The sequence below is a fragment of the Prionailurus viverrinus genome, chromosome X, assembly GCF_022837055.1.
Source record: "Prionailurus viverrinus isolate Anna chromosome X, UM_Priviv_1.0, whole genome shotgun sequence".
In the NCBI taxonomy this organism is placed as follows: Eukaryota; Metazoa; Chordata; class Mammalia; order Carnivora; family Felidae; genus Prionailurus; species Prionailurus viverrinus.
The window spans coordinates 84,705,209-84,721,335 of NC_062579.1; the positions used below are offsets into that span (position 1 = coordinate 84,705,209).

General features: G+C 42.3%; 1 protein-coding gene across 1 annotated transcript in view; it reads right to left on the reverse strand.

The window, feature by feature from the left end:
* TRPC5 (transient receptor potential cation channel subfamily C member 5) overlaps positions 1 to 16,127 on the reverse strand; it is a 132,826-nt gene that overhangs the window by 97,374 nt on the left and 19,325 nt on the right. The window contains exon 2 of the mRNA XM_047843828.1: positions 2,808 to 3,329. Coding sequence (XP_047699784.1) covers positions 2,808 to 3,329 — 522 coding nt within the window. The remainder of the gene's footprint in view (positions 1 to 2,807; positions 3,330 to 16,127) is intronic.

Consider the following 16,127-nt stretch of genomic DNA (forward strand, 5'->3'; position numbering starts at 1 on the left):
AGAGAGCAGGGGAAGGGCAGAGAGAGAGGGAGACACAGGATCCAAATCAGGCTTCAGGCTCTGAGCTGTCAGCACAGAGCCCGACGCGGGGCTCGAACTCACAGACCGTGAGATCATGACCTGAGCCGAAGTTGGTGAGCCACCCAGGTGCCCCTGATTGGGCTTCTGATTGGAATCTTGGATTTCTCCTCCAGGAGACTGGAGAGAGTGGCTGGCCCTTTATTTAAACTAGCCCTTCTCTGGATCTTCTTGAGACTAACACCAAAGGCAATTCTTGTATGGCATGGACGGATAGAGAGACAGGCTCATCATTTGAGACAAACTTAAAGCTGTGAAAACCAAGGGAGTTAGGTTGATAGATGGCAATTAGAAGGCACAAGTCTATCCTTGTGTGTTTTGGCTAATGTGCAATGAGCAGTTGTGATTACATAGTTATATCTTTTTTTTTTTTTTTTTTCAACGTTTATTTATTTTTGGGACAGAGAGAGACAGAGCATGAACGGGGGAGGGGCAGAGAGAGAGGGGGACACAGAATCGGAAACAGGCTCCAGGCTCCGAGCCATCAGCCCAGAGCCTGACGCGGGGCTCGAACTCACGGACCGCGAGATCGTGACCTGGCTGAAGTCGGACGCTTAACCGACTGCGCCACCCAGGCGCCCCACATAGTTATATCTTTATGTAATGATTAACGCCAGTTATTACAGTTTGTATAATCCTTATTTGCTATTGATGCACATCATTTTATTGCTATGTGTTTTAACAGATTTTAACTAATAAAATTTCATTCATAAGTCAAATAATGTGTTCCTCTTAAATTACCTGGTGGTGGATTTGGAGGCTACCAAACCAGCATAAAGGAACCCCACTCAACAGAAGATGGAGTATACACAGAGAAAATATTGTACCGGGAGTCTGAAGTTCTAGTTCCTTTTTTTTTAGGTTTGTTTATTTATTTATTTACAGAGAGTGAGTGGGGGAGAGGGGAAGAGAGAGAGGGACAGAGAATCCCAAGCAGGCTCCATGCTGTCAGCACAGAGCCCATTGTGGGGTTTGATCTCATGAACCACGAGATCATGACCTGAGGCAAAATCAAGAGTCCAGCACTTAACCAACTGAGCCACCCAGGTGTCCCTGAAATTCTAGTCCTGGCTTTGTCAGATTATCCTGAACAAATCTCTGAAATATGGTCCGTTCTTGTCTGTAAAATGAGTTATAATTACTTTTCTGCCCACCTTCAATGGTAATAAGGAATAACTAAAGTGATAAAGTTTTCAAAGACTTTTGTATGAATATCTGACAATGGGACAATACATGAAATCAGCACTTTTTAGGAGTATCTGAAAAATGTCTATAGGACAATACCCGAGAGTCTATGTGACATGTAAAGATTATCCAATAGTTTTACACCTGTTTTCTAAGAGATTAGAGCTTTCTTATTTTGCTCCATGTCAAAGTTATAGTTTGGAATTGGTTTATGTTTCATTCTTCTGAGCTCTTTTTCTTTAAACCATAAAATTAAATTCTTTCTGGGGGTCCACTTAAGTTCTAGTAGGAATAACAATGAGGAAAAACCAACAATGAAAAAGCCTTCTAGGAAACAGTAAATTATATTTCATTCAAGGCTAAGATTTTGTTGCTGACGGGGTTATGTAACTCTGAACATTTATTACCCCATTATTACCCAACTAGATTTTTATAATGATTTTTTAAATCAAAGTTGACTATTGTGTTCTTATATCAATAGCCTTATCTTAATAGATTAGAGGTATTTAGCCATTTCCTCTTCCTCTTGGGTATACTTATCTTTTCAAAGACCCTATTTCCCCAGTCCATATTTAAAACTTGTTTTTCTTCTGCCTATATAACCCTTAGCTCAGAAGCCAATCAACCAACCAACCAAAAAAAAAAAAAAAAAAAAAAAGAAACATAAAAAAGAAGAAAAAAATAACCCTTAGTTCCTTTAGTTCTTTGACAGTTATTTGTATTGACAGACACAGCTACCTATCAGTCTCAAATGTCTTCAGGGTCATAAAGAATCTTTGAAGGTGATCTCCATTATACCTCTGAAGGATGTTAATGCATTTTAGCAAGGTAAGGAAAACAACTGAACTCTCTACCCCTTGTCACAATTTCATCCTAAAGACCTTAGTAAAATACTGAAAACGTTTCAAGAAGTATTTTTTAGTTTGACATAAGTATTCACGTAAAGTGGACTAGGGAGCTGCAGTTATGAAACACAACTTTAGTGTTTCAGATGCCTTTAATCAAACATGCTATTAACGAAAATAATTCATTTCAAAAAGCATCCAGACCATGAGCCCTCCATGATTATTGACCACCATGGCCCCAGGATGAAGGGTGGAGTCATTTGTTATGTGTTCTCATAGAAGTTCTCCTTCAGATCACTTACGTTGCATGTAATTATATATTCACTGATGTGATCATTTACTTAATGTCCACAACTAGCTTGTAAGTTTCATGAAGGTAGGGTCAGTGCCCATTTTCTGTATCCCAAACACCTAGAACAGTGCTTAATAAGCATTTTGTGAAAGAATGAGTACTATTTCATCAACAAATCAGATGGTCAGTCTTTTCCCCTACTTATCTGTCCATAAAGAAAATATGCAGAGGCTGTGTGTACCTTGGATAAATGAACCTGTTTTTGTTTTGTTTTGTTTTGTTTTTGAGGCCTGTTGAACCATTTGTTTGTGGAGGGGTAAGTAGTAGAAAAATGCCGACTCTCACTCTGCTGTGCTGGACTCTGGAGGGTGTAAGGTTTCCTTAAAGCAGAGAAGAGCTCAGCTTACCTCTTTCTGGTGGTATTTGATTGCCACCTTCAGCTTGGCCAGGTCATGGTACTTCTGAGGGTCAAGCTCTTCACTGTGGTCATCTCGATGGTTGAGGATGATCTCCAGTTCCCGGGAGCTCCGAGCTTGGTCCAGCAGGTCTTTGGCAAAGAGCTTGCACTGCTGGGAGAGTTCCTCATACTCGGCCTTGAACTCATTCTCCACCTTGCTGAGCTCTTTGAGCTCCCAGCCCAGACGGAAGGCAGTAAGGATGGGGTCCTCGCTTGATAAGGCAATGAGTGAGGGGCTTGCTAACGCTTTATAGATGTTCAGACGGGAGCGGGAGTGGCGCAGACTGTCTACCTCTGAACTGGACACACACTCGACACAGTTGCAGCGGATCTGGTGGGGCCGTGGGATAGTGACCCGTTTTTGAACAAGCAATTTGATGATTTCATAGTTGTTGGTGTGGGCGGCCAGCATGATGGGAGTGATGTCCGGTGTGAACTCAGAGAACTGGGTATCCATCATCAGAGTGGGAACCTAGGTGCAATAAAATAAAGGCATAAAGGCCAGGATTAAGGCTAGGAGAGAGAGGGAGCACAGGGCATTAAATGTTAGTGATTCAGGAATTGGAGTCACTTTTCTTTTGCCAATGACCTTCATCATCGTAGCTATTTGTGGAATACTAACTATATGCCAGGCATACAGCACTTTACATGTATTTACGCATTTAATCCCCATAACCTTGTGAGGCAAATATTCTCCCCAAATGAAGAAGCTGAGGCACACAGAAGTTAAATAACATACCCAAGCTTACATAGCTTTTAGTAACTGAGCCAAGATCCAAACCCAAGCAATAGGACTCTAAAGCTTGGTTCTTACATTTATGCAACCACAATATGCCCAATTCCATCTGAGGCACAATGGGGGATATAGAGAAGAGAGGGAAATTTTTTCCTAACCTTCTGGAGTTTAGTTGAGTGGGTCAGACTTACATAAAATTGGTAAGTAGGAGTACACGGTAGCATGTGTTCAGTTCCAAATGAATCCTAAAGACCATGCCACTAAATCAAGCCCTGGAGGCTAAAGAAAAGATAATCTAAAGTGTTTACATTGGCTTTGTATGTATATAGGACTTCCAGAGACCAAAGACCAAGGCCAGATAGAGTTCTTCCAACTTCCTGTAGGTCTCAGCAAGGTAGAGAGAATCTCTTATTGTCAGAAAGAAGTACTGTGTAAATGAAGACCTCTTGGCTTGGGTGAAGGGTTACCAATAGCTAAAGGGACCTTTGATAACACTGTTATGTCCATGATGCAATGCTTGCTGTAAGTAGCAGTTATTGGTGGAAGGCATGGGGTTCTTTGGGTATTCACGAGCATTTTGGGGTGAGCTTGCAGAAAGTGCAATGATCAATGATCATTGCTCAATGAATAAAAAAAATATTTTGGCTTTAAAATGTGTGTTTTGGTCATATGTGGAATTTGAGAAATGTAATAGAAGACCAAAGGGGAAGGGAAGGAAAACTGAGTTACAAACACAGAGGGAGGCAAACTATAAGAGACTCAAGTACAGAGAACAAACTGAGGGTTGAGGGGGGTGAGGGGTTGGGTGGGCAGGGAAAATGCATGATGGACATTGAGGAGGGCACTTGTTGGGATGAGCACTGGGTGTTGTATGTAAGTGATGAATCACAGGAATCTACTCCTGAAGCCAAGACTACACTGTATATTACATAACTTGACAACAAATTATTAAATAAATAGTAAAAAAAAAGACCCAAATTATGGAAAGAGCCCAAATTTCCATCAACTGATAAATGGATAAAGATGTGATACACACACACACACGCGCACACACACACACACACACACACACACACACACATACTGGAATACTACTCGGCAATGAAAAAGAATGAAATCTTGCCATTTGCAATGACATGGATGGAACTAGAGCGTATTGTGCTAAGCAAAATAAATCAGAGAGAGAGACAAATATACTTCACTCATGTGGAATTTAAGGAACACAACAGATGAACATGTGAGAAGGGAAGGAAAAATAAGAAAAACAGAGAGGGAGGCAAACCATAAGAAACTCTTGAATAAGAGAACAAACTGAGGGTTGATGGAAGGAGGTGGGTGGGGGATGGGCTAAATGGGTAATGGGTATTAAGGAGGGCATTTTTGGGGATGAGCACTGGGTGTTATATGTAAGCGATGATTCACTGGGTTCTACTCCTGAAACCAATAATACACTGTACATTAACTAACTTGAATTAAAAAAAAAATCTTTAAAAGAAAGAAAAAAAAATAAACTGTGTGTTTTGGGACCCAGTCTGTTCTCAGTGTAATAGGGAAATGGAGACAGCTCTATACCCACAGAAGAGTCTCAGTGTGGTAGGATCTAGAGCTAAGGAATGAGGAGGACTGAAATAGTCAGAGGAGGCTTCATGGAGGGGTGGAGCTGAGCATTCAAAGCATGGATAGGATTCCAGGAAACTGTGAACTACTGATCTTCATACACTTAGAAAAGAATAGTTCCAAATACTCATTTGGATTGGGGAGAACAAAACATGGATGATTGAGATTCTCATGGAATAGACAAATATTGTTTTACTCAAAAGTTTCTTTTTTAAAAAAATGTTTATTTATTTTGAGAGAGAGAGAGAGAGAGAGAAAGAGCAATCAAGCAGGGGAGGGGCAGAGAGAGAGAGAGGGAGAGAGAGAATCCCAAGCAGGCTCTGTGCTGTCCACACAGAGCCTGGTGCAGGGCTCGATCTCATAAACTGTGAGGTCATGACCTGAGCTGAGACCAAGAGCCGATGTTTAACTGACCCAGCCACCCAGGCACCCCTCAGAAGTTTCTTTTTATTCTTAAAAATGTTTTTTAGAAAATTGCAGTTGCTGATGAACTGACAAAACGATGTGTAGCAGTTTTTCATCATCTTCGCCTCCTTCTCGCTTTGGATGAAAGATTCACAAACAGGAAAGCGACAAGAAAACAGGAAGTGCGAGAGAGGTAGAGGAGAAGGAGGGGAAGAGTGTGCAAGAAATCTAGTTCTTTCATGGAGTGGTTGCATCGGTCTCTAAATAGTTGAGAACTGGCTGCACATTGATCATCAATTACTTGGATAGAGCAGTGAGAAAGCATTGTTAAACATTTAGAGGAAGCAGCTACAAACAAGACAGCAGGAAGTGAGCAACTGGCTCATAAAGTAAATTGGACACAGGAAAGAATCATCTCAGAAATTAACATAAGCCTCCTGGCTAAGGAAGAAGTAGTTCTGAGTGGGCCCAGGAACAAACATAAACACAACAACCAACACAAAGCCTTGAGTTGGGGGAGATGGTAGATGAGTAATGTTCTGCCCAGGAAGAAAGCAACTCAGTTCTGGAAATCTGCTCCTTCCTACTGGGCAGAAGCATTTCTCAGTCTCTGCTATGATCTAGAGGCAGGGTATGTGGTGAGTGGAGGGAAGATAGCCTATAGCACAGGATTCCCTGGGTCGTATTGGAGGAATGTGTCCTCCCTACCATGCTGCTCTTCCTGTCCTCTCTCTCTCCTCACTTCCTTGCTCTTTCTCCTTTTCTTACCCTTTTTCTTTCTTTCCCTCTATTCCAATGCTGACAGGCCTGTCCAAGACAGACGATGGTACATGTGAATATTGCTTAGCCCCACTTGTGTCATGGAACTGAAAGGTTGTTGTCTATGCTTAGAATGTGAAATGCTTTCTGGAGCCATCTGATTCCATTGTCTTTGACGTGGTGCTCCACAAGGAGCCTCTGATTCTCTCTTTGGCTTTCTGAGTAAATGACACAAGAGAGGAAATAATTTTAAAGGAAAACTGGTCTACGGTGACCAACCGTGTCTTCCTACTCTCCCGTCAATATTATTCACAGGTGGCCACACTCATCTCATTCATTGCTCTCTGTCTGTATGTCCTTGTGGGATCCTCTGTGTGTAATGGCCTCTCCTCATTTCTCTGCAAGTGAAGGGCCACTGTGAGCCCTGGCTTCTTCAATAACTCCTCCTCTTAACTTGATCCTACCCCTTAGTGACCACCCAGATGTTGTGGACACTAGGTTACATCAAAGATCTCACTTTTCTGATGCTGTCTTATGTTGTTCTCTAATTATTTCACATACACATTTCTTGCCTCATCGATGAGGTTGTGTGAGTCTAACACAGAGCTGTCTTAGACTGCTTTTGTTTTCCCTATAGCATCTATAGCACAGTGGGAGACACCACAACAGGCACCAGCCAAAAAAATTTTTTTTCTAGTCTCAGCTTAAGAAATTGACTCATTTACAGACCTAGCTCCCATAATCTGAGTCGATGTGAGCCAATTTCCTTGGGTCTTTCCTTCTAATGTCCAGCTGAGAAGGTAGACATTCCAAGACTAAGGAGGGATAGCAAATGGGCTTTATAGGGAATATTTGAGTTCCCCCCATCATAGGACAGTCTGTACCTGCCATTTTCACAATTCTATTGTTTCAAAGTGGAGACTCTGACCCAAAGACCACAGATCTATACTACTCTTCCCCTCTCTGCTTCTTCTTTTCTCATCCTGCTGCTTTTCCCTTCCCCAGCTGTAGGGACTATGGGCTAAGCATCAGGATAGCCATAGTAAGGAAAGAGAGATTCAATAATGAAGGTCAGAGATTTCTGATAATACTCAAGACTTTGTGATATGGTCTACAACAGGGGCCAAACAGGTAATAGGTAATAGAAATGATGGCTGTGTGTGGGTCCATATGCATAATTTGGATGAATGAATGATAGAAACTAGTGAACTGTAGAACACATATCCTCTCAAAGGGAGTATCTGCTGCTCCATTCCTTGTTGTCATAAAATTGTTGTTATAAGCACGCACAAAGGCCCGACGTTGTGGGTTCTCAAGCGAAGTCAGAAGTATGGATTTTGTAGTAGAATTTCTTATTTTGTTGTTGGCTCACTTCTTTTTTTAAAAAATTGAAGTATAATTGGCATACAAATCCTATTAGTTTCTGGTGTACATCATAGTGATTTGATATTTTGAAGTGTTTAAAAATGACCCCCACAATAAGTCTAGTTACCATCTGTCACCAATGAAAGTTATTACAGGGGCACCTGGGTGTGGCTCAGTCGGTTGGTGAAGTGTCCAACTCTTGATTTTGGTCCAGGTCATGATCTCATGTTTCATGATATTGAGCCCTGCGTTGAACTCTATGCTCACAGTGCAGAGCCTGCTTGGGATTCTTTGTCTCCCCGCCCCTCCTGCGCGGGGCTCTCTCTTAAATAAACATTTTAAAAAACTTACAATATTATTGACTATATTCCTGATGCTATACATTACATTCCTATGCTTTCTTTTCTTTTTTTTTATACATTCTTTAAAAAAATTTTTTTAATGTTTATTCATTATTGAGAGATAGAGACAGAGCTTGAGCAGGGGAGGGGCAGAGAGAGGGGGAGACACAGAATCCGAAGCAGGCTCCAGGCTCTGAGCTGTCAGCACAGAGCGTGACGTAGGGCTCGAACTCACAAATGGCGAGATCATGACTTGAGCCGAAGTTGGATGCTTAACCGACTGAGCCACCCAGGCGCCCCACTATGCCTTATTTTCTAACTGGAAGTCTATACCTCTCAATCCCCTTCAGGGTAGAATTTCTTAAAGTTGTAAATGTTGGCTCAAAAAAGCTACAGATAGTGTGCAGTCCAAACAAAATACATATATGAGGCGATCTAGGCTGGAGTGAATCAGTTTGTGACCTTCGAGCTAACATAGAAATTGTGAGATGGAGGGGTAGGAGAGGAAGCTGGACATTTAGTCAGGGGCCAGATGATGAAAGGCCTCATATGGTATGTTAAGGAACTTAATGTTGTCTGTTGGCGATGGGGAGCTACTGAAGAGTTTTAATCAAGGAAGAGTGGCATAGTTGAACAAGTGTCTTACAAAGGTCAGTATGGCCCAAGTATGGGGAATGAGCAGTGTTACAAGTAGGGGGAATGAGCAGTATTAAATGTGCTGGTAAATGTTTAATAAGCAGCTTTCCATGAAAAAAATCTTGATTGGTAGTGTTTGCCTGTTTCTGTGGTGTGAGTACTCCCATTGCAGCCAATTTCACGCTACCAATACAACCAGAGAGCACAGAATTGGTATGAGATGCGTACAACCAGCTCTTACCAGCCTGTGTAAGCCAGCTCCAGCATATCACTGGATGAGTATCAGAGAGATGAGACTAGTTAAAAGATGTCATTGGGGCACCTGAGTGGCTCAGTCGGTTGACCGTCCGACTTCGGCCGGGTCATGATCTCGCAGTTTGTGAGTTCGAGCCCTGTGTCGGGCTCTGTGCTGACAGCCCGGAGCCCGGAGCCTGCTTCAGATTCTGTGTCTCCTTCTCTGCCCCTCCCCGACTTGTGCTCTGTCTCTCTCTGTCTACCAAAAACAAATAAAATGAAAAAAAAAAGTAGTTGAAACCAAGGGAATAAGTAGGATCAGCCTCAGCTTGCCCCAGCTCCTGCACAGCTCTGTCTGCTGATCTACTCCAAGGACTGGGCCCAGCCCGTTGCCAGAGCAAGTGAAGCTTGAGGTAGGATGTGCTCAAGTGGCCAGTCTCTGTCTCCTCCATTCCAAATTGCAATCACTGGGGCCCTGCATTAGGACGCTCTTTGTTCTGTTAGTTTCTAAATCCCAGCCTCTTCCCCACGTGTGCCCTCCATTGTTCAACAAGATTTCTACCTGAATCATAATCTGAGTTTCTGTTCATGTAACTGGCCTAATAGTCCAGATCTAGTGTATTTTCTGGATTATCCATGCTTCGTCTTTGAGCTATACAAGTCTGTAAATTGTAATACAAATATTTAATGAAATGGAATTGATCAGTGCCTTATGCAGCATCTATTTGTAAATTTCTCTGCATCTATTTGTAATTTTTTTTCAGCATTTCTGATAGCCTATATCAGGGGTCAGCAAACATTTTCCGTAAAAGGCCAGCTGGTAAATAGGTTAGACTTTATGGGCCATGCAACTCTGCCTTTGGAGCAGGAAAACAGCCATAGGCGATGTGAAATGAATGGGTGTGGCTGTACTCCATAACATTTTCTTTACAAAGACAGGTGACAGGCTGAATTTGGCTTGCAGGCCAGAGAATGCAGATCCCTGGCCTCCTGGATCCCTCACTAATTAATGAATTAAATAAAATCTTTGACACGTGTTTAAATTTGTATAAGGATCATGATTTAACTTTTTTTTTTTTTTTTTTAAGTAATCCTTTAACAGCCATTTTGTGTTCAGATTGAGGTCAGGTAGCAAATTCAATTTTATTCTTTTCTTATCAAGTTTTGCCTTCTCTTTCAACTCCAAAATTATACTGATGGATCTTGGGCTTCCCATTAAAAAGTATTATTTTTAAAAGGAAAAAGGAAGGAGGGGAAGGAAATCAACACACGAAGAAATTAGATTTTGTTCATATTACCTACAACTGTATTTCTAAAGAAACCTGGTGCATGAACCGACTTGAGTTTTAAAATTTGCAATGATGTGGGCTCAGGCCATGGCCCCTAAAGAAGCTACCTTGCCTGCCTTTCCCTGGGGCTTTGCATTCAGGCCCTAATGAGTTTGCTCCTGGATCTGCCCGAGGTCTCCCTGTCGAAAAGCTAGCATTGTATTCGAGGATCCTTTTGGATTAATGAGCTCAGAACAGAGCTGTGCTAGGCTCAGCCCTCATCACATAAAATGCAGTACAGTGAGCTAAAGTCAGCTTCTTTCTTATTTTCACCTAAATTCCATTGCCAGAGGATACAGAGGGATAGAAAATGCTCCACCTAGCCCACTCTCAGGACTGGCCAGAGCTTTTACAAGGTTATTATACTCAAGGGGCCCAAATGATACATTCATTTCCATTAACCTCATCACTGGACACAATCTGCTAATTGGAATTTTTCTGAACCCTATTGTTACCAGCCTTAGGCAGGTGCCTTTGCTGGAGTTTATCACAAGCTTCTGAAATTAAACCCCTCATTTGTAATTAATGGGCAGACCCCTTATCAGGAGCCACCTCATTCATACCCACAATGCCGTCTGGTCATAGGCCAAACCTCTCCATAATTGGCACTTCCTCATGCAGCTGGCCTGATAGCATCATGTTGGAAATGAACCTCCCATCTTATGCCTGGATTTGGTGAAACTGCAATACTTCTTTTTCCACCTGCTGGATCCCCTCTTCCCTGCCCCCAACATGACTCTGCCTTACCTGTGAGGTCAGTTAGCTAGTAGTGGTGATATGCCAGCTACTTTGCAGCAGCCATTGGCATCAGATGGGAAATAATCTGTTTCCCAGAGGCTGATAAAAGCAGAACTGTAAGAATTAAGATTTGCTGGATCGTCTCAGCTGATTTCAAGGATAAACTATATATAATCTAGATTGGAAGGCTAAAATGAAAAAAAAAACCTTATTTGGGGACAATGTTACAGACCTCAGGTGGTATTTTTAAAAAGTTAATATTAATATGTAAAAATCAATAATATATATAACCATGGCCAGCATTAGCCTGATTAGCAGGGGTAAATATGATACTAATGGTTACCGGTTATCAAACACTTCCCATATACCAGGCACCATGCTGGACTATCTCATTTGGTCCTCACCATGGTTCTATGCTATACGCATAGTAATTATCCCCATTCACACCTGAGGAAACTCAGTCTTAGAGAAGATAAGTGCGTCGTCCAAGGTCATAAAGCTAGGAAGTAGAGTGGCCAGAACTTGAACCCAGGCAGTTTGGCTCCGAAGTCTGTACCATTAACCAATATACCACTTCACCCCCAACAAGCAAAATGCCAACCGTTTGATTTTATGACATCAATAAACAAATCTACAATCCTAACGCTGAATATTCAGATATATCGTAAGTATATATTATAGGTTTTATTGGGCATTAATTAACTTAATCGACTAGTATTCTACTCTAAACCCAGATAGATAAACATTATGTAGCACCGCTCAATGTTTGGAAGCCTACAAAATCATTCTTGATTTCTCATCAGATGGGGGCTCTTAATTTTTCGAAAAGATAAGAGCTAAGTCTGTGAGAAAAAATATATAGCTAATTCCATAGGTTGTGAGTGTTGGTGATTTTAGTTTTCTGGTTAGAGGAAACCTGGGAAGGTTTTTCTCAAATCTAGATTGTCGCAAAGTGTAAATGAATCACTCCGAACACTTTTCTTTGCAAAATTTGAGCTGTAATGAATGATGGGAGCCAATGACTCCAAACGGTGCACCTTTGGATAGATATTGCAAATGAAGGAGGAGGTAAAAGAAGCCAAGATGCTAAGTGCATACACTGTGGGTGGCTTTTGAGAAGCCAGCCCTCTGTGAAGGCATTCTATGTACCGTTGAGATATGACATTTCTCAGCAAAATAGTGAAAATGATGCAGTGAGTCAAAAATAAGTAAATCAGAAGATGTCCGTTATTATGGAGATGGAAAACATGTCAGAAGGGAAGGGTGGTCATTGTGTCTCTATGATGGCACAGAGAAATGGAGCCTGGATCTGCCAACGTGAGTGTAGTTAGCTTTTCACAGAGCCCTATGTTGGAGCTCGATGCAAATATCTCTTTAGGAACGCCATTGTTCTTGGTTCATTTTTTTGAATGTAATTTGTTTTAGTTTTTTTAACGTTTATTTATTTTTGAGAGAGTGCAAGCGGGGGAGGGGCAGAGAGAGAGGGAGACACAGAATCCGAAGCAGGCTCCAGGCTCTGAGTTGTCAGCACAGAGCCCGACGTGGGGTTCTAACCCACAAACCGTGAGATCGTGACCTGAGCCTAAGTCAGATGCTCAACCGACCGAGTCACTCAGGGGCCCCAATGATGTTTTGTTTTAAGGCTGCTCAGTTCCTGCTCAGGCATTGGACTGAAGGGTTATATAATTGAAGGACAAGGCTTGAGAGAGATGTCACATTCATGAAGCAATTATTGACCCCACTTTCCTGCTTCTCTTAGTTATCCACACCTGAGGCAAACCAGGTAGCTAGCCCTAGCCTCCAGAGGTAGAATACTAGTGCTCAACAGCTACTTTATTTTAAGTTTATTTATTTATTTATTTTGAGAGAGAGAGGGAGAGAGAGGGAGAGAGAGAGAGAGAGAGAAGGAGCAGAGGAAGGGCAGAGAGAGAGGAAGAAAGAATCCTAAGCAGGCACTGCACTGTCAGCGCGGAGCCCAACATGGGGCTCGAACCCACAAACCGTGAGATCATGACCTGAGCCAAAACCAAGAGCGGGATGCTGAACTGCCTGAGCCACCCAGGTACCCCACAACAGCTACTTTAAATGCCGGCATAGTCCCTGAGGAGGTGGGGAGCTTTTCCTTTACATGACTATCTTCGATCTTTTCAGCAAAGCAAACATTATAAGGTCATCAATTCCCTTTTGTCTAGTGGTAAAACATCTGCAAGGTTGAATTTTGCATTTTGCTGTATAGTTAGACAAAGTGCAGTGAAGAGTGAGGGGCCGCCATTATATAGTATAGTTTAGAGTTTCCCCAAATTCAGAGTTAGCAGAAGAAAAATGGGTTTAAAATCTGAATTATCTAGTTTCGTTTTCTAGAATGCACATAGAAGCTTTTCAACTTTTCCCTGAAGACATCATATGAGAAAATGTATGTAAACTGCAGCATGGAGAAATTCAGAAGTCCTGACATATAAGATCTAGTCCAATGACTGTCTCAGGCCCATGGGCCTTATAGCCAAGATTTCGGTCTTGGAGGCACAAGAGGTGTTGGAAGAGAGCATGAATTCCTTCCATGCTCTCAATTTCAAAGAAGCGTGGCCCTGATCTCCTCTAAATAGTCCCTTATGATTTTAGAAGCTGTAAACATAGCTCAATCCAAGGCCTTTTGAGAATGTCTTTACCCTTTTATACTGTATCGTCTTTTGGGTTAATGTGGTCAGTCATTTTATTACATACTGTTGAAATCACAATCTGTCATTCATCTGAAAACTTTGGCAGGTTCAAAGTCTCTCTTCCTTCCAATATCCTATTAATTAGTGAACTGGACCTAGTTCCCAGTTTTCCTTCTCCATAGCCTCAATCACTTAGAGATTTCTATTCTTTGCAATTCAGATGGAAAAATTGTTGTTTTAAAATTTGTTTTACATTTATTTATTTTTGAGAGAGAGAGAGCACAAGTGGGGGAGGGGCAGAGAGAGAGGGAGGCACAAAATCCAAAGCAGGCTCCAGGCTCTGAGCTGTCAGCACAGAGCCCGATGCGGGGCTGGAACTCACAAACCGTGAGAGCATGACCTGAGCCGAAGTCGGACGCTTAAGACTTACTGCATGGGGGCGCCTGGGTGTCTCAGTTGGTTAAGCGTCTGACTTCGGCTCAGGTCATGCTCTCACGGTTTGCGAGTTCGAGCCCCGCGTCGGGCTCTGTGCTGACAGCTCTCTCTATGGATTCTGTGCCTCCCTCTCTCTCTGCCCTTCCCCCGCTTGCACACAGGCACTCTCTCTCTCTCAAATATAAATAAACATTAAAAAAATTAAAATTAAAAAAATTGTTTTTGAAATTCTGTCCCTACCATGGAAAGGAACAATTTCCTTCCAGGTAATTCGAAGACAGTAGAGTTAGTGTAAACATTGCAGAAGATCGTTAAGAGCAGAATAGATGCTTCCCTGTCTGAGATTGTTTCAGAATGCCCCCAGAGCAGAGTTTCTCAACATTTGGGGCCAGACAATTCTTTGTTGTGGGGGCTGTCCTGTGCATTGTAGGATATTTAGCAGCATCCCTGGTCTCTACCCCTTAGACGCCAGTATCAGCTCTCCCTTCCCCTAGATTTCACAACCAGAAATATCTCTGGGCATTGCCAAGTGTCCTCTGGGAGGCAAAATCACCCTGGTTAAGAATCACTGCTCGGCTACGAGGCTTCTTTGGCAGTGGGCTGACTGGAACAGGGAGAGGCAGAACTAGCTAGAATTCGCCACACCAGTCTTAGGCTCTTTTATCCCAATCCACCTGAGGATTGCAACACACTCCCATCGGTACACTAGCTCACGGGGGCAAGAATCCTCAATGCCTGGAAGGACAGGGAGTGAGAATGCCACTCCTTTCCCCAGGAGAGGTTACTAGAATTTTATTTTCAGGAGAATATTAAGTTTGAAAAACTCTAGAGGCGTGTTGTGCATTATGGTGAACACTAGCCACGTTTGGCTACTTAAATTAATTAAAATTAAATAATATTTTATTTTTCGAGTAATATTTAAAAAATTTAGTTCCTCAGTCACGCTATCTACATTTCAACTACTCGATAGCCATACGTTGGCCACCCTTTTGTACAGAGTAGATACAAAAACAAACAAACAACCATTTCTATCATGGTAGAAAGTTCTATTGGACAGCACTGCTCTAGGAGGTTGATAATCACCCGATTCTTAAAAATACTTAAATTCTTAAAAACGTGCTAGAAACTTTGCTAAGCCCTTGACGTGTATTATCTCGCTTATGAGGTAAGCACTGCCATTATTTGTATTTTATCGAGAAGACAACTGAGGCTCAGAAAGGTGAAGCGACTTGTCTAAGGCTATACAGCTATCAAATGGAGGAGCCAGGACCTTAATCCAAGTGGTTTCGATCCAGAGCTTGGGTTGCTAACAAGCACGCGATATGGACTCAAGGTGGTAGAATGACCGCCGTCTGGCATCAGAAGCAGCCAAGACATGCTAGTTGTGGACAAGAGAGTTTTCTTCATATGTGGGCGGAACAGTGTATCTGGAGGGTGTGGATCGACACAGAGGCCTAGGAGGCAGGTGGCTGGTATTGTACAGGTTTGGAAACATGAATGGGGGTAATGGGAAGGATATAAGATATATAGGATATGTATATATATAAGAGGGTACTGGGATTCACTTCCTGGAATTCGTCCAACAAAGCTCAATCTTGGCACTCTTGACATTTTGGCTCAGATGATTTTTGTTGTTGTTGTTGTTGTTGTTGTGGGGGTTATCCTGTTCATTGTAGGATGTTTAGTTGCATTCCTGGCCTCTACCCCTTTGATGCCAGTAGCAACTCCTCCCCAAGTGCGACAGCCAAAAACATCTCTAGACCTTGCCAAATATCCACCGAGGCACAAAACTGCCTAAAGTTTAGAAAAGTAGAGCGTAAAAGCATAGTCTTGGTTACATGACAGTAAGGCAAGGGCTTCCGTATAGCTACCAAAATACAAGATTCAGAGGGGACCAGCAGCTTGGCTGACCGGACAATGAGCTGCAGAGCTGTTGGACCCCAGGTCTAAGAGTCTCCATGAATAGGAACAGGATGAGTCCCAGAGCCTGTACTAGAAGAGTCCCCCCATGGGAATGAA